General features: G+C 35.4%; 1 protein-coding gene and 1 pseudogene across 10 annotated transcripts in view; both read right to left on the bottom strand.

The window, feature by feature from the left end:
* DPY19L4 (dpy-19 like 4) overlaps positions 1-25,543 on the bottom strand; it is a 59,483-nt gene that overhangs the window by 20,636 nt on the left and 13,304 nt on the right. For 6 of the 9 annotated variants that reach the window (XM_082432707.1, XM_082432708.1, XM_082432709.1 and 3 more), the window contains 9 exons: positions 22,499-22,623; positions 20,250-20,340; positions 19,852-19,973; positions 19,595-19,740; positions 10,874-10,997; positions 5,183-5,317; positions 2,546-2,677; positions 2,346-2,444; positions 1,715-1,788 (listed from right to left, as the gene is read on the bottom strand). In XM_082432707.1, the coding sequence (XP_082288833.1) occupies positions 1,715-1,788; positions 2,346-2,444; positions 2,546-2,677; positions 5,183-5,317; positions 10,874-10,997; positions 19,595-19,740; positions 19,852-19,973; positions 20,250-20,340; positions 22,499-22,623 (1,048 nt within the window). The remainder of the gene's footprint in view (positions 1-1,714; positions 1,789-2,345; positions 2,445-2,545; positions 2,678-5,182; positions 5,318-10,873; positions 10,998-19,594; positions 19,741-19,851; positions 19,974-20,249; positions 20,341-22,498; positions 22,624-25,543) is intronic. The other 3 variants (XM_082432711.1, XM_082432712.1, XM_082432710.1) reach the window with 3 other exon arrangements.
* On the bottom strand, positions 5,650-10,501 carry LOC309646432 (large ribosomal subunit protein eL22 pseudogene; annotated as a pseudogene). The gene has a single exon. The product of its transcript is annotated as a large ribosomal subunit protein eL22 pseudogene (transcript).

The following is a 25,543-nucleotide window of genomic DNA, read 5'->3' as shown; positions in this document are numbered from 1 at the left end:
GTCTCAACAGAAATGTTTCCTGAAATTCTGGTGAATTACAAATCCTGATATCCAACTGGCACATTTGCGCATGAGGCACTTATTATTTATACCACCCATGACATTAATTGTATAAAAACTATCTAATGGGGCTTCCCTGGTGGCGCAGTGGTTGAGAATCTGCCTGCTAATGCAGGGGACACGGGTTCAAGCCCTGGTCTGGGAAGATCCCACATGCCGCGGAGCAACTAGGCCCGTGAGCCACAACTACTGAGCCTGCGCGTCTGGAGCTTGTGCTCCGCAACAAGAGAGGCTGCGACAATGAGAGGCCCGCGCACCGCGATGAAGAGTGGCCCCCGCTTGCCGCAACTAGAGAAAGCTCTCGCACAGAAATGAAGACCCAACGCAGCCAAAATTAAATAAATAAATTAACTAAAAAAAAAAAAAAAGATTTAAAAAAACAAAAAACAAAACAAAACAAAAACTATCTAATGAGCTGGCAATATTCTTAAGGACAAGATTAATAAGTTTTAATCTTAAAATACCCAGTATATTACCTTGTGAAGCCTAGTACCTGACATGAGGAACAAAGGCGCACTATATAACACCAACTAAGAAACACTGGACAAAAGCAGATCTTAATGCTAGGCTCATTCTAGAGTCTTCCAAGGTTAAAGAGAAAGTCAGTGAAAAGGCCATCAATTATGGAGGTCTGCAACCAACTTTTACTAGTTGCCTACTGAGTGTCAGGCCTACAAATACACCTGAAAAAGACATGGTCCCTACCTTTATGAAGCACATGGCCTCTTAAAGGATCCTTTTATCTTAGTAGATAGCCATATACGATTTACACTTCAGAAGATTTCTCCAGTGTTTAAGCCATGTCAAACACTTGGTTAACTGATATATCACAACATAAAATTTCATTCACAGTATCTAAAATCCCATGGAATCCCAGCAAATGATTATAAGATTCTACGGTCTACTATATGAACTAGAGATATATATAGGTGAATATATATTTTCTGTTATGCAAATGGACTCTATCAGTACATAAAATCATTTATTTCATTTTAGATTTAAAAAATGCATTTAACCAACAAACAAAAGGTACAACACTATTTTTGAATTTAAAAAGTCAGCTTCTTGTAAGGCAATTATACTTCAATAAAGATGTTAAAAAAAAAAAAAAAAAAGTCAGCTTCTGGTCCAATCCACTATTATGACCAAAGGTAAGATTCTTTGCTATAAAATAAATATCTTACTGACCACCCCATTTTTAATGCCTATGCCCTTTTTTTTTTTTAAAGTATAGATTTGGAGTATATCATGAACTTTTTTCTTTTTTTAATTGAACTATAGTTGATTTACACCCATACTCTTTGTAATATAACATTTTGCTGGTTAGTGGTTAAAATTTCCTTGGTTCTTTATTCATTTTAAATCTTTAATTTATTCTGACCTTAGATTGTATCATCATTCCTCATCAAGGAAAGTAGCCTCAACATACTGTGATGCTATTGAGGTTTAAGTATATCTAATTTTAAAAGACTTAAATGAGATTATTTTTTAAATGAGAAAAGTATTAATGTCTTATTTCTTCTAGATATTGTAATATCCTAAATTATTTTCTAAGTGGTATGTAATTAGGTGTATACTCCCTCCTTTGATTATTTTTGCTCTTTATCTTCTAAGTGGTATAGAGTTAGGTAAACTTACATAATCTAAAACTTACTTAGTCATATTTAGTCCAAATTTTACTTCAAGGAATTTCAGCATATGTCCATTTTCTTTGTGTGGGACAAACATCTGAAGGAGAAAAACACTAGTTACAACAAAGAACTATTAGCTAAGTTTATAGCAATATGCTTCAGTCCAATACTAGAACTAGAAAACACAGCAAGACTACAAAACAAAAAATATGAATTAAAAATACATGATGTAACTATGAAGCAAGGAGATTTATTGGCATAGTCAATCACATTACCTTATAGTTAAGCATAAAACTATAATAGGGTAGTAAGATTTTAACCTTATCCCACCTGGCTTAAATAACTTACCCACTCTTTTGAATGTCTTTTACTCATCTGAATTTATTCCATATACTACTTAGTGTTAATTGGGTAATGATGATATTTTAAATTAAATGAAAAATAAAGTGTAATTTTTAAAAAGTATTTCTATAGGAAAGACTCAGAATCCTATTTTCTCACCTAATATACTAGGTATGATTATTGTTCAACTAAAAATGTTACTGCACAAACTCTATTACTTTACTATCCCATTATTCTCGTTAAAATTTAGCCCAGTATATTTCATTATTCAATTTGCTCTACCACATGAATCTCAAACACAGAGTTACTTACCTTCATTATAATATTCAATGTCACTGTCAGAGTACACACCAAGTAAAAATTAATCACTTTCATTATTTTAGCCACGAAAGTTCCTTTCTTCACATTCAGCTATGCAGGGGGGAAAATTATATGAACAAAGAAGTGAGGTTTAAAAAAATTAACAATTTAAAAATTCACCCCAAGAATGATAAAAAGGTAATTCTAATTACCTGAAGGCACTTAGCAAGCATTAAGGCTATTACAAAACTTAATAAAGGAGATACCAATAAAGCTGAATTCTCAAACTGCAGTAAATATCCCAGAAAGAGAGAAAATATATAGATTTTATAAACTTCATGAACCTGTTGGGACAAAAATAAAATGAATGAGAATAAAATGAATTTTATTGTACATCTTTTCATTAGATAAGATTTGACTACAATTATAAAGTAAATGCTCTACTATAATTTTGGACAGTATTATATTTACAACCATTCAATTCGTAGTTTTAATGCCATGGAATGTAACTAATTTATCACTTCCTTTTTAGAAAGAACTCTCCGCAAACAAAGTAAAAAGCTTTGAAACCATGGATGTCTAAATCAGACTGGAAGAACCTTCTTTAATCCCAGGCTCTGACTTAATTTCACTTGGTTTGTCTTGTCCATCTATGCAACATCAAGCTGCATAAATCAAAAATCATAACCGTTAGCAGCAGTTCCCAAAACCTACCCAGTGAAAATATACTCCCACGAAATGTAGCACCAGAGAAAAGTATTTTGCACTTGGTCCATTTAACAGTGACAATAAGAAAGTTAAATTCAATTTCCTAATAGAAGATCTCTCAGGAAAGTTATGTCTTACTATATTTCTTTTCTAAAATTCAATAGTATAATAATTTAATCTATCATAAAATAAATTCTTTTTAGAAAGGGGAGAACTAAGACAAAATATAGACACTAGTTGGGGGGAGGGGGAGGAATCAAAAGGCAGAGTGTTAAAAGTTAAAAAAAAAAAAAACCGAAAGAAAAAAAATCCCTAAAAGGCCAGAGCCATTTTTTAAAAAGATACCTCACTGTCGGGAGGCTGAAGCAATGACAAGAGAGGGCATTCTGGGATCTTCTGGGTTCTGGTAATGTTCTATTTTTTCATTTTGGCTGCTGGTTCTCTTAGCTCCAAACCTATCCCTCTATCCTGGCCTCGTAATGCTGGGGCCGGCTTCTTCAATCTACATTTCTGCTTTTTCATTTGGTTCCCTATTAATCTCTGCCAATCCATGCTAGAGAGAGATAATAAGGTTGGAGGAGAGAGCAGGGGCGTGTTCCTTACTGCAGCCTGCAGTTCCTGGCAGGATCACCTCAGCAATGCTTCTTCACTCCAACAGAGTAATTCCTTCCTGTTAAGGCAGCTGGATGCAGCTGCAGTTTTCCTAACACTTGAAGAACGAGCTTTATCACATCTTCTTACCCCAGAGATGGCAGAATCAGCTGGCCAGAGTACCATTCTCAGAAGTCTGGGTCCCATTTCCACAGAGCCCTTCTTCCCAGTTCAGAGATACCAGCAAAGCTGAGTAGTGGCCCTTCCTCAGAAGTCTGTTACAGCTCCACAGGTTTCCCTCCTCTAAGCTTCTACGTGTTAATAATTCCAAATTCTTCCTTTCAGCCCTCAGCTCTAGGGGTGGTAGCTGCTTCCTGAAGTTGCTACCTCTATAATACTTTCAGGTACTTATTACCTTTTCATTTAACAAGTTAACAACTTTATACTTGGTTAATGATTGTTTATATTAAATTCTCTCTATTGAAATAAACTAAATGTTGGTACTCATCAGAATTCTGGACCATCTGAAGAAAAGGAAGAGGAGAGCGAGAAGATTCCCAAATTTCTGGCTTAGACAACATATTGAATACTTAATACATGTTTATAAATAAAGAAAAAAAGATAAGAGAGGGCAAAAGAGAAAAAGATAAAGAAACAAAGGAACAAAATGTTTATGGGAACCTTTACTGCTGACTGAAGTATAAATTGATATAACCATTCTGGGGAAAGGCTTGATATCTTTAGTTAGATTGAATACGTACACATCCTTTGACTTGTAATTCCACTATGAATTTGACTTGTAATTCCACTATATATTCTAGAAAAATCTTGCACTTCTGTGCCAGGTGACATGTATAAAAATGGTTATAGCAGCATTGGTCATATGAACAATAAACTGGAAAAAACCTGAAATGTTCATCAGCAATAGAATACATCAATAAATAAAAATGAATGAAATATAGCTCTGTACATCACCAGGGATGAATCTCAGAAGGAAATCAGGCAAGAGTAAACAATACATTATTTGACAACATAGTTTTAGGAATACATAGATAGGTGGCAAAAAAAACAAAGAAAAAGAAGGAAAGGATTAACAAAATTCAGGACAGTCAGCCTCTGATGGGGAGGGAGCAGGATGTGACTGAGAAAAAGGGGCTTCTAGTATTCATATCCTCCATATCTTGGCCTGGGTGTTCAAATACTCATATATTTTCTATACACTGTATATACAGCATACATATACTCTTTTGTACATTCCTATATTTCACTTTTTTCTTTTTTTAAAGAAACAGAAAGGGAAGATGAAGAAATGGCTAGAAATAGAGAGGAAGCACAGGGGTGACTTTGGTCAAGCAGACCATGTTTAAGGGAATTTCAAAGTGTTTCTAAAATGACTAGGGGAGAATGAGTTTAGCAACATTTTGAGTATAAGTATAAATCAGTCTATTAAAACATTTCAAATTAAGCTTAAAAGCTAAATGGTTTTATGCAACCCGATAAAGACATTTATTCTCTAGATTTAAAATCATAATTTTGAAATGCCATAATACCTTGTCACTTTGCTCCAGTGAAAAACTATCTAGCAAGAAGAGAGATATTGCTTGAAGAAACAAGAGATAGTGGCTGTACTCCCACATCATCATAAATGTGTAAGTTGAAGCACTCATCAACAAGTAGCAAAACCTCTAGGGAAAACAAAGAAAGAAACTAAATATCAACAGCTTCATTACTATAAAAATCTATGAGGTTGTTACCTCAAATTTTGCAGCTCTGTTACGGGTTCCACTTTAAGGCTATACAATTTTTGAAACTTTGTTTTTAAATCACATAATTATTAAATCCTTACATAAACAATAAGATCTTAAATCAAGCACTCTAGAGAGAAATCAACCACTTGCCCTTCAATGTTCAACATTATACTGAGAACTTCAGGAAGACAAAGAAAAAAAGAAAATTCAGTACAATTTTCTTTCACCCCAAAAGAGATAAAGGAATAAATATTTTTAAATGGTGGCTTTTACTAGACTTGACTGCTGGGCTTTAGTTACAGTGGAAGTAACTCCTTTCACTCTATAATATTTTCACTCCCTGGTGCTTCATATTTTCCTAAGAGCTTCCATGTGATTAGTCTATTTATGTCTCAGCCTATTCCACACCCCATGGAAAAAAGTCCATTTCTTTTTTCATTTCCTTTCAGCACAGTGGGGCCTTACCTTTTCCCAAAGTTTATACTGTCAACCATATAAAACTCTCAGTTGTTTTCATCTGCTAAAATACTAAACACAAGGATTTCACTGCCCTTGCCTGAAATATGCCTGGCTAAAATCTATTCTGTCCTTCCAAATGTCATCTTCCAAGTGATCCCTTAGTGAGAAACCAAGTCTTAGCATATTTCTAGCAACAGTCTCAACTTCTTCTAGGGACCTACCTTTTTATTCCTAATTCCTCCATCAGCCATAGTGTCAAAAGAATTGGTTCTGATAAGAACAATGAAAGGACAATAACAGTCAAGTCAAGAAACCTAAGATAAGAACTGTGTTCTCTAAAACTAAATCTTTCAGACTCAGCTGACTATACTCAATGATAAATTCCAGAGTCAGAGATACCTCAGACCATCAGCAGATGTAAGAATTTTTCAGCATCCTGAATAAGATTAAGACCAGATAACAAAATGTAAGAGATGGAAAAATTCCACCAGTTGATCAAATATCAAGGGCAAGGCCCAGAAGGGCTCAGCACTGATAGAATACATAAGCTTCTGCTCTATCTATCACCATAGCTGTAAGAGAAAGTGTTCTGGAAATCTTCCAATGTGGAACAACAGAACTGTAATAACCAGGCCTAAAACCATTATCCTCAGAAAAACCAGCTCCAGAAATCAATGAAGGGTCAGATCTAGATCCAGCTTAAGTAACCTACTGGCCACTTAGAGATTACTTTGGGGATGCTAGGGAAAAGCTACAGTATAATGAAACAAATTGCCAATTCCAAAGGTTTATTCTCAAACTACTCTAAGAACATGCAGTGAAAATATGATAGAGGGAATTCCCTGGTGGTTCAGTGGTTAGGACTCGGCGCTTTCACTGGCAGGGCCCTAGCTGGACCCCCGGTCAGGGAACTAAGATCCCACATGCCATGCGGTGCCACCAAATTAAAAATAATAATAATAATAATAATAGAAATACATGTTAAACACAATCTGGAAAATGACCTAAGTTTCTCCTTTCTCTGGACATTTTCAAAATTCTATGCACTCTTGTCTACCCCTTACCTTTCTCACTTCATTTTCAACTATGCCTTTATTGTCAGCTTTTTTATATACATTACTTAAGTAACATTAAATGGGTTTCAGTAATCAACCACAGATATCTCTGGATGGCTCCAGGTAACTGCACAAAAGATCTGATCTTGGATATCCTGATGCAACTGGGACCATGAGATCTAGTCTCAAGAGTGGAAAGCAAAGTACAAAATATATGATTAAAATATCCATGTTGCTATACAACTACTCAGTAACAAAAAGGAGCAAACTACTGGTACATGCAACATCAACTTGGATAGATGTTTATGGCATTAGGCTTTATGAAAAAAGTCAATCTTGAAGGATAACATACTACAGAATTCCATTTACATAACCTTTCAAAGTGACAAAATTACAGTGATAGAGAACAAATCTATGGTTGCCAGAGGTTAGGGCTGAGGGAAAGATATGACTATTAAGGGGTAACATAAGTGACGTATAGTGTGTGTGTATATATACATACACATCTTGATTATGGTAATGGTTACTTGAAATTACACATGATAAAAATTCATACAATTATACACCCTTCCCCCCAGAAAAGGAATGCATGTAAAAATGTTATAATAAAAAATACATATATATATTTAGTTTGAATTAGTTCACATGAAGTTGCAAAAACAGTACAAAGAATTCCCATGGGACTTCCCCCGTGGTGCGGTAGTTAAGAATCCGCCTGCCAATGCAGGAGACACAGGTTCGATCCCTGGTCTGGGAAGATTCCCACATGCCACGGAGCAACTAAGCCCACGCGCCACAACTACTGAGCCTGCGCTCTAGAGCCCGCGAGGCACAACTACTGAAGCCCGCACGCCTTGAGCCTGTGCTCCTTAACAAGAGAAGCCACCGCAATGAGAAGCCGGCACACCGCAATCAAGAGTAGCCCCCTCTCGCCTCAACTAGAGAAAGCCCGCGCACAGCAACAAAGACCCAACACAGCCACAAAAGAAAAAAATAAAATAAAAAAAGAATTCCCATGGACTGCCTCACCCAGCTTCCCTCAACGACAATATCTTACACGACCATTATACACTGTCAAAACCAGGAAATTGATGCTGATACAATACTATTAATTCAGGTACAAACCTTCTTTAGATTTCAACACACACACACACACACACACACACACAAAGGCATGTGTGTACAGGGTAAGTTCAAGGGGAAGCAAACATAATTGAAGGATTGGACAGTTTTGCTTTTTATATAGGTATATTTTTTGGTTCCTAAGTTTTATTCAAGAACTCATACAAAATATACCAGATAATTGAGTTTTATTCCTCGTCTTCCTCCTCTTCTTCATCTTGATTAATCTGGAAGTAATGCAATTCATAACTTTCTTTGCTGTTAGCAACTACGCATAACCAATCACAGATTATTCTTCTTCAAATATTTTTTGGTGAGATATTTCAAACACCTTTTAGAAAAAGGCACCTCAGAAGTTACAGTAATCTTGCTTTTGCTTCTTTCAATTGTTACAACACCTCCACCAAGACTCCTAGCTTTTCCATTCACTTTCTCTCCTGAAGAAACTGCTCAAAATTGGCAGCATCCGTGACTTCATCTTCTACAGAATGGGTATAGTCAAGAGTAAACTTTAGGACCTACTTCTTTTTTTTGCCCACCCTGTGCCACAAGCTTTTTCACGGGCACCATGGCGGCAGCAGAGGCAGAAAGAGCAGTTTTGCTTTTTAAAAAATTGAGTTTTAAGCTGAAGGGCTAAGAATACAGTAAACCTGCTTTTTTTTACTACCATGTTTTTATAGAATCCTTAGTATTGTTACCCTTTAATATTTGCATAGATATTTTGCTCTTGCTGTGTACTCTTGAGTATCAGATGAGTGGTTAGTTATAAATAATCAAATAACTGATAAGGACAATTTTCCTCCTTTACCTTAATACGAAGAGAGGAAAAAAAGAGAAAGAGGAAGGGAGGGAAGAAGGGAGAATATTACGGAATACTTTCAAAATGGAGAAAAATAATTGTGGTTAAATAAAAAAGGAGAAACAAAGTATAAACTAAAATAGGGGTATAAGCTATTCTTGGATCCCTTCAAAAAGCACCAGGTCCTTGGTAAACAACAGTAAACTGAACGGAAATATACTTTTCACTGTATATCTATCCATTTGCACTGACTGAATTTTTTTTTTACCATCTGTACAACGTAGATGTATTACTTTAAAAAAAATTTATTTATTTATATATTTTATTTTTGGCTATGTTGGGTCTTCGTTGCTGCACACAGGCTTTTTGTCTAGTTGCAGCAAGTGGGGGCTACTCTTTGTTGTGCTGTGCAGGCTTCTCAATGTGGTGGCTTCTCTTGTTGCGGAGCACGGGCTCTAGGTGTGCAGGCTCCAGTAGTTGCGGCGCGTGGGCTCAGTAGTTGTGGTGCATGGGCTTAGCTGCTCCACGGCATGTGGGATCTTCCCAGACCAGGGATCGAACCTGTGTCTCCTGCATTGGCAGGCGGATTCTTAACCACTGCACCACCAGGGAAGCCCCTGTATTACTTTAATTTAAAAAAGTTAGAATTTAAAAAATACTGGAAAGAATACATAACATGGCAATAAAAAAAAGTTTTTCAGAAAAATATAAAATATAGTATAGAAGGGAAAAAATAAGTTTACATTTCATTCTACCTTTTCCAAAACTCCTTCTTTTAAAATAAATAAGAATAATGGTTTTATTAAAAAGATATTTGAAAGGGAATTCCCTGGAGGTCCAGTGGTTAGGACTCCACGCTTCCACTGCAGGAGGCACAGGTTCGATCCCTGGTCGGGGAACTAAAATCCCACGTGCTGGGCGGTATGGCCAAAAGTAAAATAAAATAAAATAAATATTTGATAAACCTTTTTTTTGGCAACAAAACTTTCATATTAATTCAAAATAATGGTAAATACAAAGAAGCTTAGGCAGTTCATTTTGTTATATTATACACTTTTATTCAAAAATTGAAGAACTACTCTTCCCTAAGAGAAGGCTGCACAATATAACAGGAAAACACTCAAAGACTCCCTATTACAGAAAATATTCTTTCTCAGAAAGCTGTTTATACAAAACCAACAAAAGGAAAATTACAAATCTGAAATGTGTTATTATTTTAGATAAAAAAGGAAATACTAGTGTTATAAAAAATGAAATAAAGTTTGCTATGCTCAGGACATCTGATGTCACTGAAAGGAGGAAAGAACATTTTTCAGAGATTTCAAAAAGGAACCGTAAGTAAATACAATTTCCTGGCCAACCAGGTCCCTACAGTCCCTTTTTCTAGCCAGGAATTCTTAACCTAAGACAGGCAGACAGACTGTCAAAGGATTGCTACATTTAAGTCAATTTCAGTGTAATTGGTTGCGTTTTATAATCACGTTTATTTTATTTTATGCATTTAAAATCATTATTCTGAGACAGAGTCTCTAAGCTTCACTTGACTGCTGAAAGGGCTTATGGCAACAACAACAGCACAACAACAGTAAGAATCTAAACTATCCAGGATAGTCTCCTGAAGCTCACTAGCTTACCTACACCTCAGTCACAGAAAACATACGGGCAAACAAAATATGCAGTGCTACCACTGTTGTCCCTTGTAGTCACTCTTTATATCTTCATTAATATTCTTCAACTTGTGATGATTAAAGGCCATCAATGTTCCAGAAGTGAGAGAAATGGTAAAATAACGAGACATTAATTTTCAAAATAAGATATTCTTCATATATTTGTCAAGTAACTGTACTAAAACAATATAACACCTCCTTTCTCATAAATATAATTTACTGTCAATCAGATTACAGAATAACTGTTATAACAAGACTACCTAACTATATCCTTTACTGTGTAGTAACCAGGTTTCACTGAATATAATTTAACTCTTAATATGAATAGCTTTAAAATTATGTACCACATTTGCAATACATCAGAATTGTGACAAATAAATTTGTATCTTACCTCTCCATAAGAATTTAAGTTGCTTTTTAAATAGCCTGTAAGTGCAGCAACTTGGCATGCAAAATATGGTAGTGCCCAGTTTTCTCTTAAAGGAATGGAGTATTCAATTCTTGTCGTATCTACCCTAAAATGAACCACAGATGAACAGCAAAATAGCAAGACATTATATTTGTGTAACACTATACTTTTCAAGGCACTTTCACACACTGTTCTCCACATCATGTGAGGTAGGCATGGACAAAGCCACCATTACCTATACAGCATCTTTGAACAGATTAATAGTGTTTCACCCTTACCTTACTTCCTACCCAGGAAGACTTAGTGCTGCTGTGTCTGCTTGATGAATAGACGGGCCTCTGTGAGAAGTTGAAAAAGGCATCCCTGCTCTGGGCAGATACAGCCTCATGCTACAACACACAGCTTGCTGCAGAGTACACTGGAGTTCAGCCCCCCACCCTCCCTTCCCTTAACAAGATGGCTATCCCTCTCTAGAGCACAATGTGCACTACATAACTAGCAGGCCTGGCAGATCCACAGTTCTTATACTAACCCTTATATAAAAGGAATACGAAGTTCAGAGAGGTGATGACTTAATGAAGTCATATAGCTAGTAGGTGACACAACTAGGATTACAATGCATATCTTCTGATATCTAGTTTAATACTTTTTTCAATCAGCAGGTTACCCAGAATTAACATTACAGTAGTCCTTTATGTGATAGAGCTAGAGAGCTTTGAAAATCTCCACAATCAAACACAATGTCTTTGCAGGCACCTCCTAAGTTTCTCCTCTATCAGTTTTCATTGAGAGCCTGTTGTCTCCTATGCATATCCTCACACCGCAATGGACTCCCTTCCCAATAATAATTAAATCTGGATCTCATAAACCCAATGGCTATTTCCCACACAAAAAACTAAGGTGCTATTGCTTAAAAAACTTCATGAAAATTGCTGCATAATTCTCCTAATGGAGACAAACATTCTTGTGTGTAATTTAGTTCAGTCAAATTGTGATATAGGGAATTCCCTGGTGGTCCAGTGGTTTGGGACTCCGTGCTTTCATTGCCGAGGGCGCAGGTTCAATCCCTGGCTGGGGATCTAGGATCCCACAAGCCATGCAGCACGGCCAAAAAAACAAATAAAATAAATTAAAAAAAAAATTTTTTTAATGTGGTATAGCCATACAATAGGATACTACTCAGCAATAAAAAGAAATAACTATTGATACACCCAACATACATGAATCTCAAAATAATTATGCTGAGTGGAGGAAAAAAAAAACCGAAAAAGTATATGCTATATGACTCCATTTATATAAATTCTAGAAAATGCAAACTAATTTATAGTGACAGAAAGCAGATCACTGGTTTCCTGAAGACAGTGGAACAGCAGTAGAGGTGGGGTAAGAAGAGGAAAGAGGGAGAGATTACCAAGAAGCACAAGAAAACTTTTGGGTGTGATAATGTGTATTATACTGATTTTGTTGATGGTTTCACAAGTGTGTCTAAATGTCTAAAATTATCAACTTCTACATTTTAAATATGTACAAGTTTATTCTATGCCAATTACATCTCAATAAAATTTCTAAAAAGTATTAGAAAATAACCTGTGTTCTATGAATGTATATGTAATTGAATATATATACATAAATTAAAAACATGAAGATCAAATGAAAAAGCTGGAAAAAACTTAGTACAGTGTCCAGAACCTAGTAAACAGTATTAGATCTTATCTCTTTTATAACTCTGTAATGAACTATTTTTACTTAACAATATATTATGAGCATCTTTCCATAGTATATATGTCAATATACTTCAAGAATATTGAATGGTCATGGCACATAACTGTACAGGTTTATCATAATCTAACCAGTTCCTATTGTTATACACTTACATTGTTTCTGACTTTACCTATTAAAAACAGTTTTTAAAAATAGGAACCAATGTTTTTGTATAGTGATCATTGGTTTCATTGTTAACTTTTAATTCTTTAATCCAATTGGAATTTATTTTACTATGTGTGCAGTAAGTATTTCTTTTCCAGATTTGATTGCTGCAATACCATTTAGTGAACATCATGTATTCTAAAGGCCACTTACTTTCATACAATATTATTTATGAAAAATTGTTGTGAAAGTTAGCTTTCTAAAAGACAAAACAAGATGTTAACGTGTCATAAGTCAGGAAGCACGAAGGAGAAGATGTCTATTCTCCAGTCAGGACTCTGTCAACCACTCTATCAGCCTAGGATTGGGAAGGTGAACCTGGCAATCCTCATTCCAAAGACTCACTCACTACCCCGACCCAACGCACAGCGTAGTGCAGTGAAACCTATAAAACTCTGCACCAGAAGCACTGTCTGGAGAAGGGATGAAGGAAATCTTCTCTAGTCACTGCAGCAAAAACTGAGTAGGGTCTCTGCCAGTTATTCTCTACACGTGAACACACCTCCTCACGGCCACAGTCCTGAACACCTGTGCTACTCTTGCTCTTCCCCACACCATCCATGCCTGGTGGTAGTGAGAACCAGAAGGCTAATAGTGGGATGTGAGACAATCCAACGAGACTCACTTTTTCTCCCCAGCGGCAGAGTCTAGCAGACAGCAGCACAAACCAGCAATTCAAATAATAACTACTTTTATCAATTGTATCTATGGATACATTCCCAGAGATCAGCTAACTCTGAGTTTTTGTGTTTTCATTTTAAACACATCATAGTATAAACATAACCTGAATCACTTGGATGACCACTTTGTAACTCACTACTGCCAAAAAGATTTCAGGACTCACTTCCATGTTTGTGTTAACAATCCAGTTGGTAACACAGTACTACTTCAATTAGCTTGGGCTAATCAGAAAAAAAATGAAATGGTCTTAATACTAAATGATGTATTTCCAAGTAAAAACAGAATGATGTACTGATCACTGTGGTAAAAGAAAAAAAAAGAGATTTCATAATGGACTGAACAGAGCAACATGATGAGAAACGAGTCATCTCACGGTACCTAACTGTGTAGGTTTGTCATACACAGAGAGTAGAAATTTGGCGTTAGCAAAATATAATTTTTCACATTAAAGTTTTTAGTTAATATTTTACTGGTTTGTTACTTTATTAGTAAATTGGTTTCAATACATAAGGAGCTTAAAAACATAGTTTAATGCTTTATATTTAAGTAGCATTACCATTCAAATTACTTAAATCAACACACGGAATCCATGATTATTAAGTTTTAAATATATATAACTGAAGTTTGAGAAACATTGATTTAGATTAGACGTGAAAAACAGCTTGGCATGTCAATCCAATGTATAATGTGTGAAAGTTGAAAAACACCTATGCAATATCAGTATAACTTCTAATGGCTATATGTTCCCTTGCATTGACATATTACAATTTACCTAACCATTCCCTTATATTTAGGTTGTTTTCTAATTTTTCATATTATTACAAATAATACTATAATAAATAAGTTGAAGCAGTGAACTCTTTCCTTCTTTTTTGAATTATTTGAATTATTTAATTATTAATAATAATTAAATAATTCAAAATTATTTTTTGAATTATTCCTTGGAATACAATGAAATTCCTGGGAAAAACTGACATCTAAAATTGAAAACCTTTATACTTCCACAAGCATCCAGAGAATACCAATATCATTATTACAGACCCAGCACCATGTGTTACCATTATTTTTTTTAACTCTGGGACATGTGCATTCCTTGCATCTTACCCTTTTATGAATCACCAATGTGCACAGTTACCCTTTTTTGGCCAAAGATTAAACTTAGTATAGACTTTTAATCAGATATATTTTCTTTGCTTTTCAAATATAAACATGTGTCCACTGAAAGTGATTCTCAACGATATATTTGTAGATGAGACGATCAGTGGGGACCAAGAGCAATTTCTATATTGTTTATACATGAAGACCGGACTCAGGTTAGCCCATTTTGGTGATAAGTCTGATCAAATGGAGTCATCTGCCTCTGATTTCCCCCCACTACTATATGCACAGTGCTATTTCCTGAAATTTTCTTGAATTTTCTAGTATACCTACATCCTTTAGTTTGAACAAACAGGAGCTATATTATAATCCTGCTTTCTACTTCTAATATTAAGGAACGAGTATCACAAAATGTCATTAAGAACACAACGAATAATCATAATATAATGGAATGACTAATATCTTTTTGCACTTTTCTAGGCAATCATATATAAACCAAAGCTGATAAATAAAAAAGACAGCATACTCTTTCATGGCATTCAAATATATTTTGCAGTATAAAATATATACCAATATGGGACTTCCCTGACGGTCCAGTGGTTAAGACTCAGTGCTTCCACTGCAGGGGGCACGGGTTCAATCCCTGGTGGGGAACTAAGATCCCACATGCCGCACAACACACGGCCAAAAAAAAAAAAAAAAAAGGAAAATATATACCAATAAAAAATAAACAATGTAAAACAAACACATAAAGAAAAGCTACTTGCTAAGATGTTTCAATTGCTAAAAGATACACTTTAACAGAATATATCAAATTAATATTTCTACCTAACTCCTGCTCCAGCTACCCAGGATATATTGTGTCATTAAACAAGGCAATTTAATAAGGCAATTGAATTATAATTAAATAAGGCAATTTCCTTACAATTCTCACTAAGATCTTTAAAATAATTTATTTGACAGGGAGACTTATTATTCTTTAATTGCTGTTATTTTTACATGATAAAGTTGCCTAGTCTTTCTCTTTGAACTTCTGATGAAGAAAGATCTGGGGATTAAATGAAATGAATATTAAAGTTCATTGTAGGTGACAGCCAGCCTCCAAGATGGTTCATAACAGTCCCTGCCTCCTGGTATTAACACCCTGTGTAGCCACTTCCCATGTTGTGCCACAATTAGTCTGCATGACCAACACAATATGGCAGAGTGATGTTCTATCATTTCTGGTATTAGGTTATTAAAGATAGCTGGCTTCCACTATGACACATTCACTCCAGTCTCTCTTGGATCATTCACTCTAAAGGAAGCCAGCAACCAAACTGTGAGCAGCCCTCTGCAGAGGTCCATGTGATGAGAAACTAAGGCCTTCTAGGCCAACAGCCAGTGAGGAACTGAGGCTTCTTGCAAAAGCCACACGAAGTGAACTAAGTAAAAATGATCCAGGCCAGTCAAGCCTTCAGATGACTGTAGCCCCAACCAACTACTGACTCAACCTCACAAGAAACCCTTAGCTAGAACCACCCAGATAAGCCACTCTGGATTCCTGACCCTCAGAAATTGTGAGAGATAATGTTTGTTGTTTTAAGCTGTTAAGTTTTGGGTTGATCTGTTATGCAGCAATAACTAATGCATCACATAGTCAAGAAAGCAATCCTTTTAGAAGGTCTCTATTTTAAATAATGCTGTATGCGAAACACACTTTCACTCTAAAAAGCAAGAAATTTCTAGACCTAGTCTATTAGCACTGAAATAAATTCTGTGAGTGTGCTATTAAATTTCTAACAATGAATCCTAATGAAATTTTAGAAGACTACATGGCAACTTAAAATGTTCTCTAACGGGCACTTTCTGACTTAACAAGAAGTCATCTATACCCCTAGCATCCATACCAGATTCTCTTAATACTATTTTATACTAAAAGGAATCAAAGCTCCAGAGAGAAAAGGCTAATTGCAAATCTTTCATTGGAATATACAAGGTGAGCCTGCTCTTCCTGTTGAGCCAGAAAAAAGGACACTTTCAAAGATTATTGAATATGTGTCAAAAGAACTCGGGAGCCAGTCTGAAAGCACTCCCATCAACCAATGCTGTAAAAATTTAAGCAAGAAAAAGAACAATGATGGTAATGTATTTTAGCCCTATTGAATCAATGAAAATCTCTAAGTACAGAAAGATGCTTAAAAAGGAGAACACCAGAAAATGCTTTTATCACTGTATGAGACAGCTATTAAAACAATCTCTTACAAAGAAATTGGTAATTAAAGTGAAATTAAGCATTTGTCCTAACTTTCTAATAGTAACTGAATTTAAAGGTAACCAAAGAACCTGGTTAATAAAGAAAGATTATACTTTTGAAGAATGAAGCTAATGAAAATAGAAAAACCTAATTTTATAAACCCTAAATTACGCAAAGACTGTCAACTAGAGTTATAACCCTTGGGTATATTGTTAACGGTGAAAAGGATGCTCATTTGATGCCCCAGAACACCACACAGATTGTGTTATAGTCATAAGAGGAAAACATAATTATTCAATGGAGAGATCAGACTGTCATCCTTCAAACCAGCAGTCAATTTCAGCTTCACTAGGGTTAGGCCAACTAAATATCCTGTAACTTGTAAAGTCACAGAACATGAAAACTACATCATCGACAATATAGTCTAACCAGAATTGCTTATCTTGAATCCATCAAGCCTTTAGAGGTATCTTCCAGATTACATAAACACAGAAGACAGAGAAAAGTTAAATAACACCACAAGGAAGCAACAGGAAAAATCCAGAAGTTGGGACATTCTGTAGGACGACTGACTTGGTCCCTTCAACAAGCCAACTGTCATTAAAAAAAGGGACTATGCTAGATTTAAAGAGAGTTAAGGAACATAACAACCAGATGCAATACGTAGTCCTGGATTAAATACTGGTTTGGATAAACCAGCTATAGAGGGTATTTTGGGGTCAACACAGGAAATTCTAATATGGGCTGGGTATTAGAAAAGATAAAAAAGTTATTGAGGGCTTCCCTGGTGGCGCAGTGGTTGAGAATCTGCCTGCCGATGCAGGGGACACGGGTTCGAGCCCTGGTCTGGGAAGATCTCACATGCCGCGGAGCAATGAGGCCCGTGAGCCACAACTACTGAGCCTGCGTGTCTGGAGCCTGTGCTCCGCAACAAGAGAGGCCGCGATAGTGAGAGGCCCGCGCACCGCGATGAAGAGTGGCCCCCGCTTGCCGCAACTGGAGAAAGCCCTCGCACAGAAACGAAGACCCAACACAGCCAAAAATAAATAAATAATAATTAAAAAGCTCTTTGTGTCTAAAAAAAAAAAAAGTTATTGAAATAGAAAGGCAGAGGCTTCTAAATAAGGAAAGCAGCATATGAAACAGTATGTGCAATATATCTCATCTTGGTTAAAAAAATATATACATATATATACATACATATACCACAAATACATACATGTATACACACACATATTCACAATAGCAAAAGGTCCAAAAGAATATGCACCAAGATATAAACAATGCTGAGTGATTTCCAGGTGGTGGGAATGTGAAGTTATTATTTTATTTTTGCTGGTTTCAATTTTTTTATGATGTACATGTGTTGCTTTTATAATAATAAAGTTTGGTTCATCCCTGTACTCCCTTTATGAGTTAAGAAGAAACATACTGATGACTCATAAAGCTGGACAGCTATACTTGAAAACTTCTAAGGAAGATTTTTTAAATTGCTTACTTCAAACAGTTGCCAGCATGTGACCCTAAACAAAGCCCAGTAAGAGATATGGCCCTAAATCTGAAACTCAGTGACTTTGAAGTACCATATTTTTCATTTGGCAGTTGCCAAAAGAAAATGTGTAACAGAAGAAGGGTCTCATTTTCTAAAATTTAATCATGTTAGGTGTTATGAGGGTAAGGTGCTATGGAGAGGAAGCACTTTCAAAAGCCAAAAAAGGATCATTCAAAAAATAAATTTTTGACACTGACCAATGCCAAGAAAATTTTAGCTCTCCAGTTCAAAGAAGTCCCATCCCCTACTCTCTTTGTACCCACTATTAAAGAACTGAGGCTCCTTTAATCACCAAAAGGAATGGATTTATTATTCAAAGCACACTGTCACAGATTAATATAGTGGTTAACTTAAAACTGATACATCTGATGGCTCTTCCTTCTTTTCATGAAGCTATGTCATCAATTTTAAATAAATGAGGAAAGACATGTATGCCAATGTTGCTATGGTTGAAAAAAGAGAGAGAGAGGTGGGTGTATTATTTTTCAACTGTTGCATGACGAATGACCACAAATGTAGCAGCTTAAAATAACACAGATTCATTAGCTCACAAACCCAGCACAGTATGGCTGGATTCTCTGTTCAGGGCCTCCTTAAGCTAAAATCTAAGCATCAACTGGGGCTGTAGTTCTTATCCAGGGCTTGTAGAGTTTTTACAAGCTCACTGGTTGTTGGCAGAATTCATTTCCTCCTCACTTCAATCCAGCAACAAGGCACCAAATCCTTCTCATGCTTCAAATATCTCTGACTTCCCTTTTGTACCAGCTGCAGAAAGCTGCTCACTTTTAAGGGCTCATACGATTAGATCAGGCCCACCAGCTAACCTTCCTACCTTAAGGTCAACTATGCCGTATAACTGGGGTCCCCAACCCCGGGCCATGGACCAGTACTGGTCCACGGCCTGTTAGGAACTGGGCTGCACAGCAAGAGGTGAGCGGCGGGCGAGCGAGCAATGCTTCACCTGCCGCTCGCATTACTGCCTGACCCATCCACCCCACTTCGTGGAAAAACTGTCTTCAAAGAAACCTGTCCCTGGTGCCAAAAAGTTTGGGGACTGCTGCCGTACAACACAACATAATCACAGGAATGAAATCTCATCATATTCACAGGCAGGAATCAGGGCATGGAAGGTTTGGAGAGGGGAGCCATTTTTAGAACTCTACCACAGTCACAAAAAATTGTAAAACTTAATGAAAAACACCTTTCTTACCTGTTAATAATGAACCATGCAACAGTTAGCATTCCTGCTAGCCAAGTTCCACTCATAAGCCAACTTGTAACAAATAAAGCAGTGACATATATTCCTTGCAATCCAAAAACAATGCCAATATAGAAATATACTGGCTCAATAATCTCCTAATTGGGAAAAAAAAAAAGAGAGACAAGGAGATAATAGGATGACAATGTATAATTTTGAGGATTCATAAATATGTGAGAAAATAAATATTAAAGTCAAAAGAGACATACATTGCTACCAGTTGCTTGATATAAAACGCTGGCAATAAGTTCTGGATATAGAGACATTTGCTGCACTGCATTTATAGTCTTCAGAGATACAGTTTTGTTATTGTGTGTCAGTTCGTATACACCTAAAGCCAGAAAAATTTTTCTCCAGATTATTTATTCTGCTTTTACAAGAATTGAACATGTTATTCAGAAGTCATTAAATACTTTAAACTATTATCAAGAAGGATCTCAAAATATAATACTCTGTGCCTCATTTTTCCAATTTTTAAATTAACTACAAGAAAGACCAATACCTACATTCTGAGACAAATCTCCACATTCAAGGGCTCCCACATATAAGAACAATGTTTTATTTTAGGAAAATATTGTTACTAAATATACAAATGTAGTTATCATACCTCTTTCAAATGAAGGTGCCTTTAACATATCCTTATAATAAGAATAATAAATGGCACTATCACCCTGAAATGTGATTTCCCGTTCAAGCTCCTAAAAGAAAATGAAATGATTATTTCAATACCAGTGTCTTAAATTTCAACTGCAATCTTTTTCTCTCCTCATATTCCAAATTAATGCCATTTATTTATCCTTTTATTCAAAGACATGTTTGAATTTTCCTTTAATCACTAGTGGCCATATTAATAAGATTACACTTTTCAATAATCTGGCAATCACTTTAACGAAATACCTAAGATTTAAACTAGATTGTAACTCGTTAAGTTATTTGCCTATTATATATAAGAAATATCTGAAAGGAAAACCCAAAGTAGTACCATAAGGAGAACAAGAATAGTATAGCAGGAAATAAAAAATGATGGTTGAGGTGTTAGAAGTCCATAATAAAAATATAAGTTTAAAAAGAAAGTATTATTTTTCTATTGCTATTCCACTTCCCTAGGTATCCAGAATAGCAAGCCCTTAATTAGGGCTTTTCAAGAGCAGCAGATAACTAACCAGTTCTTTTCAAATGAACTCCCAGAAATGTAAGTAAATCTTAAAATTCCTAAAATTAGGCTGTACAGAACCAAGAATATAGGTAGTCAAAAACATTGAAACCTGTGCTTTTCATGCTGAATCAAGCTTTCATAAATCTATAATCTTTTAAAATGAAACATGTTTATTTTCATGCATAATTTTATCAATTAATACAAAAGACATCAGAGCAGTTTCCCCAAAGTTTGATCAACAGAACTTCCTAAGGTATTAATGGGTGTTACCTAAAAAGAGTTAAATAAGCTATGTCAAGGCTGGATTAGAGAAAGTTAAATGAGTTTTTTCATTGCAAGACTTTTCAGAGTTTCAGTATTCATTATGCACTGAGAATCTCTATAAAGTCTTTCCTAGATCTATTTGACCAGTGAACCCCTTGTTTTTTTCTCATTTAGAGATTATTAGTCTAAATAAATTTCCTCAAAATTATTTTTTATGAATGGGTACTGATATTTCTTTCTAAAATTTCAAAGATGTAAACTCTTAATCAGTGCTTCTCAAAGTTAATGTGCATATAAAACTTCTAGAGATCTTATTCAAACATAGATCCTGATTCTAAAGTGTGGCCTGAGAATCTGCAATTCTGAAAAAGCTCCCAGATGATGCCAATGCTCCTGGCTCATCACAATGCTCTTCATGGATGTCTTCTAGATTTCCAAACCTTATTGTTCTCAATTCTGCCTACATAACAGAATCACATGGAAAGATTTTGTGCAATATTGACCCCAGACACTCCCCCCACCCCACCTAAGAATCTGTGAGGGAAGTTATTTTTTAAATCATCCCAGATTTTTCTATTGTACATCCAGTGTTGAGAACAACTAATACTTAATCTTCATAACATTTTCAAGGAAACAGGATATACAAAAGCCTTGGTCAAATCAATACAGGTAAGTAATTATTCAGTTAAATGTTTTGGTGGTGTTAGATAAATCAATGGCTTAAAAACATTTAGTCAGCTTGACTACTCACTCAAAAATAAGAACAACAACAAAAAGGAGTTTGGGCTAAAACAAAAACAAAAAAAACTTTAGAGTCAAGTGGTAACACCACGAACTTTGCCAATGCATATTACAGGTATACCTGATTGTGAAGGTAAGTCTGAAAACAAAACTTATTCAAAGGCCAAATGAATTATGAATATAACTATAGTGAGTAAAGAGTCCGTGATTAACACATGATTTAAAACCAAACATTAAACATACTAGTATGAGGCAACATTTTAATAAATACTGTTATGTCTGCTAATCATTTTCAGCACCTCAAAACATTCTAATCTAAAAATTAAAATATTTTGATGCTGAAACTTCCACAGACTGTTTCTTAAATGTAAACTACCAAAACTACTAAAAAGCTGACTAAACTTCATAACATTTCACTGTCATCAAAAGTCCTGATAAATCAATTGCATGAAGGAAAGCCCCCTCATAATTTCTGTTCTACCACCTTGAAATACATTCTATTAAATTTTTCAAGGTTGATACTGTGACTCAAAACAGCTTCTATACCATTTTGTTCCTACTGGCTTACAGCCGTAACATTAAGAAAGCACTTGTCACACTTATCATGCATATGTTTTGGCTCCCTGGAAAACACATTTAAATTAACATTAAATATTAAAACAAACGTTCAAATGCTCAAAATTCTTTCTTCTTACCTGCCTGTTGGAAAACCAGAATTTCCGTTCATGGTATGCTGATAAATAGAGAGCATACATCATACCACTAGTAACTGCTGCAAGACAGCCAATGAATATCTTTGCAAAGCGCTGAAATAATATATCTGAAAAAGCATATTAAAAGTAATCAGTTGTGGATGATATTTATATTTATGGACTTCTATTAAAAAGAAAAAGTAATCAAAGGTTGTATGTATCCTTGATATGATGTGACAAAAATGGCATTCTAACTCTGTGGTCTTCTTCCCCAAAACCCATAATCCCAGTCTAATCATTAGAAAAACAGCAGGCAAATTCCAAGGGAGGGCCATCCTACAATATACTCAACCAGTACTCCTCAAAACTGTCAAGGTCATCAAAAACAAGGAAAGTCTGAGAAACTGTCACAGCCAAGAGAAGTCTAAGGAGACATGATAACTATATGTAATGTGGTATCCTGGATGTGATCCTGGAACAGAAAAGGACATTAGATAAACACTAAGGAAATATGAATAAAGTATGGACTTTAGTTAAAAATAATGTATCAATGTAAGTTCATTAATTGTAACAAATGTACCATACTAATATAAAATGTTAATAATAGGGAAAATTCGGGGGGGCATGTAAAATGGGAACTCTGTACTATACCGTCTGCTCAATTATTCTATAAATTTAAAATTAAAGTCTACTAATTTAAAAAAGGAATAAAAGGAATGTACTACCAAATATCTAGAGAAAAAAAAAAAAGGTTCATTCAGAATTACTATTGTTATTTCTTTCCTTATCAAGAAATTTTTTTATTGAGGAATAATTTACATACTATAAATTACATACAGCTCTTTAAATTGTACAATTCAATGACTTTTGATGATTACGTATTTAAAACATCATATACAACATCATATACAAAGTATTCACATTATATATATGTAAATATATTTTTTAAAAAACATTATTTATTTATTGGCCGTGTTGGGTCTTCGTTGCGGTGAGCGGGGGCTACTCTTCGTTGCAGTGCGTGGGCTTCTCATTGCAGTGGCTTCTCTTGCTGCGGAGCATGGGCTCTAGGCGCGTGGGCTTCAGTAGTTCTGGCACATGGGCTCTACTAGAGCGCAGGCTCAGTAGTTGTGGCACATGGGCTTACTTGCTCCGCGGCATGTGGGATCTTCCCGGACCAGGGCTTGAACCCGTGTCCCCTGCATTGGCAGGCAGATTCTCAACCACTGCACCCCCAGGGAAGCTCCTATGTAAATACTTTTTGACGAAAACATAAAACACATTTGAATTTTCTAAACACAGGATGATTTAGTCCTGCTATAGCTATTAACTATAATTCAGTATAATAATAGCAAATACTATATGATTTCACTTATATGTGGAATCTAAAAAACAAAACAAATGAACAAACATAACAAAACAGAAACAGTGTCATAGATACAGAGAACAAACAGGTGGTTGCCAAAGCGCAGAGAGGTGGGGGAGGAGAGAAATAGGTGAGGGAGATTAAGAGGTACAAACTTCCAGTTGCAAAATAAATGAATAACAGGTATGAAATGTACAGTGTGGGGAATATAGTCAATAATTATAGTGACAGATGACAACCTGACTTATGGTGGTGATCATTTTGAAATCTACAGAAATAGCAAATCACTATGTTGTGTAACAGGAACTAACATAGTATTGTAGGTCAATTATACTTCAAAAACAAACAAACTCATAGAGAAAAAGATCAGACTTGTGGTTACCAGAGGTGAGAGGTGGGGGAGAGGGAACTGAATGAAGGCAGTCAAAATTACAAACTTCCAGCTGTAAGATAAATAAGTACTAGGGATGTAATGTACAACATGATAAATATAATTAATACTGCTGTATGTTACATATGAAAATTGTTAAGAAAGTAAAATCTTAAGAGTTCTCATCACAAGGAAAAAATTTTTTTCCTATTTCTTTAATTTTGTATCTATACGAGGTATTCACTAAACTTTTGTGATAATCATTTCATGATGTATGCAAGTCAAATCATTATGCTTATACAGTGCTGTATGTCAATTATATCTCAATAAAACTATAGGGGAAAAAAAAGTTTCAGTAAATTAAGCCCAGGCCTAAAGGCCCAAAGCCCAGTGTTACATTATTAAATGACTGAGAGGTTTGTAAAAACAAACTTGTTGACTTATTAACTTGGCTAAACTAAAATCTTAGCTATTTTCAAAACATTATTTAATAAATATTAATTTGTATAGCATACTAGAGACATTAAATAGAATAACTAGCTAGATATCACTAAATTAATAAGAATTATATTCAAAGTGCTCGAAAGACACTACCCAATAAATCAAACATTAGAATCAGGGAATTCCCTGGAGGTCCAGTGGTTAGGACTCTGCGCTTTCACTGCCAAGGGCGTGGATTCAATCTCTGGTCAGGGAACTAAGATCCCACAAGGCTTGCAGTGCAGCCAAAAAATAAAAATAAATAAATAAACAAAATAAAAACTAAAAAAAAAATCAGCATGACACAATTGTTTTAAAATTACTGCTTTCCAACTGACAAAGGATTAATCTCCAAAATATACAAGCAGCTCAAGCAGCTCAATATCAAAAAAACAAACAACCTAATCCAAAAATGGGCAGAAGACCTAAATAGACATTTCTCCAAAGAAGATATACAGATTGCCAACAAACACATGAAAGGATGCTCAACATCACTAATCATTAGAGAAATGAAAATCAAAACTACAGTGAGGTATCACCTCACACGGGTCAGAATGGCCATCATCAAAAAATCTACAAACAGTAAACACTGGAGAGGATGTGGAGAAAAGGGAATCCTCCTGCACTGCTGGTGGGAATGTAAATTGATACAATCACTATGGAAAACAGTACGGAGGTTCCTTAAAAAACTAAAAATAGAACTACCATATGACCCAGCAATCCCACTACTGGGCATATACCCTGAGAAAACCATAATTCAAAAGAGACATGTACCAAAATGTTCATTGCAGCTCCATTTACAATAGCCAGGACATGGAAGCAACCTAAGTGT

This window comes from Balaenoptera physalus (assembly GCF_965194825.1).
Source record: "Balaenoptera physalus genome assembly, chromosome: 17".
Classification (NCBI taxonomy): domain Eukaryota; kingdom Metazoa; phylum Chordata; class Mammalia; order Artiodactyla; family Balaenopteridae; genus Balaenoptera; species Balaenoptera physalus.
The sequence above is the reverse complement of the archived record's forward strand: the minus strand, read 5'-3'. Positions and strand labels throughout refer to the sequence as shown.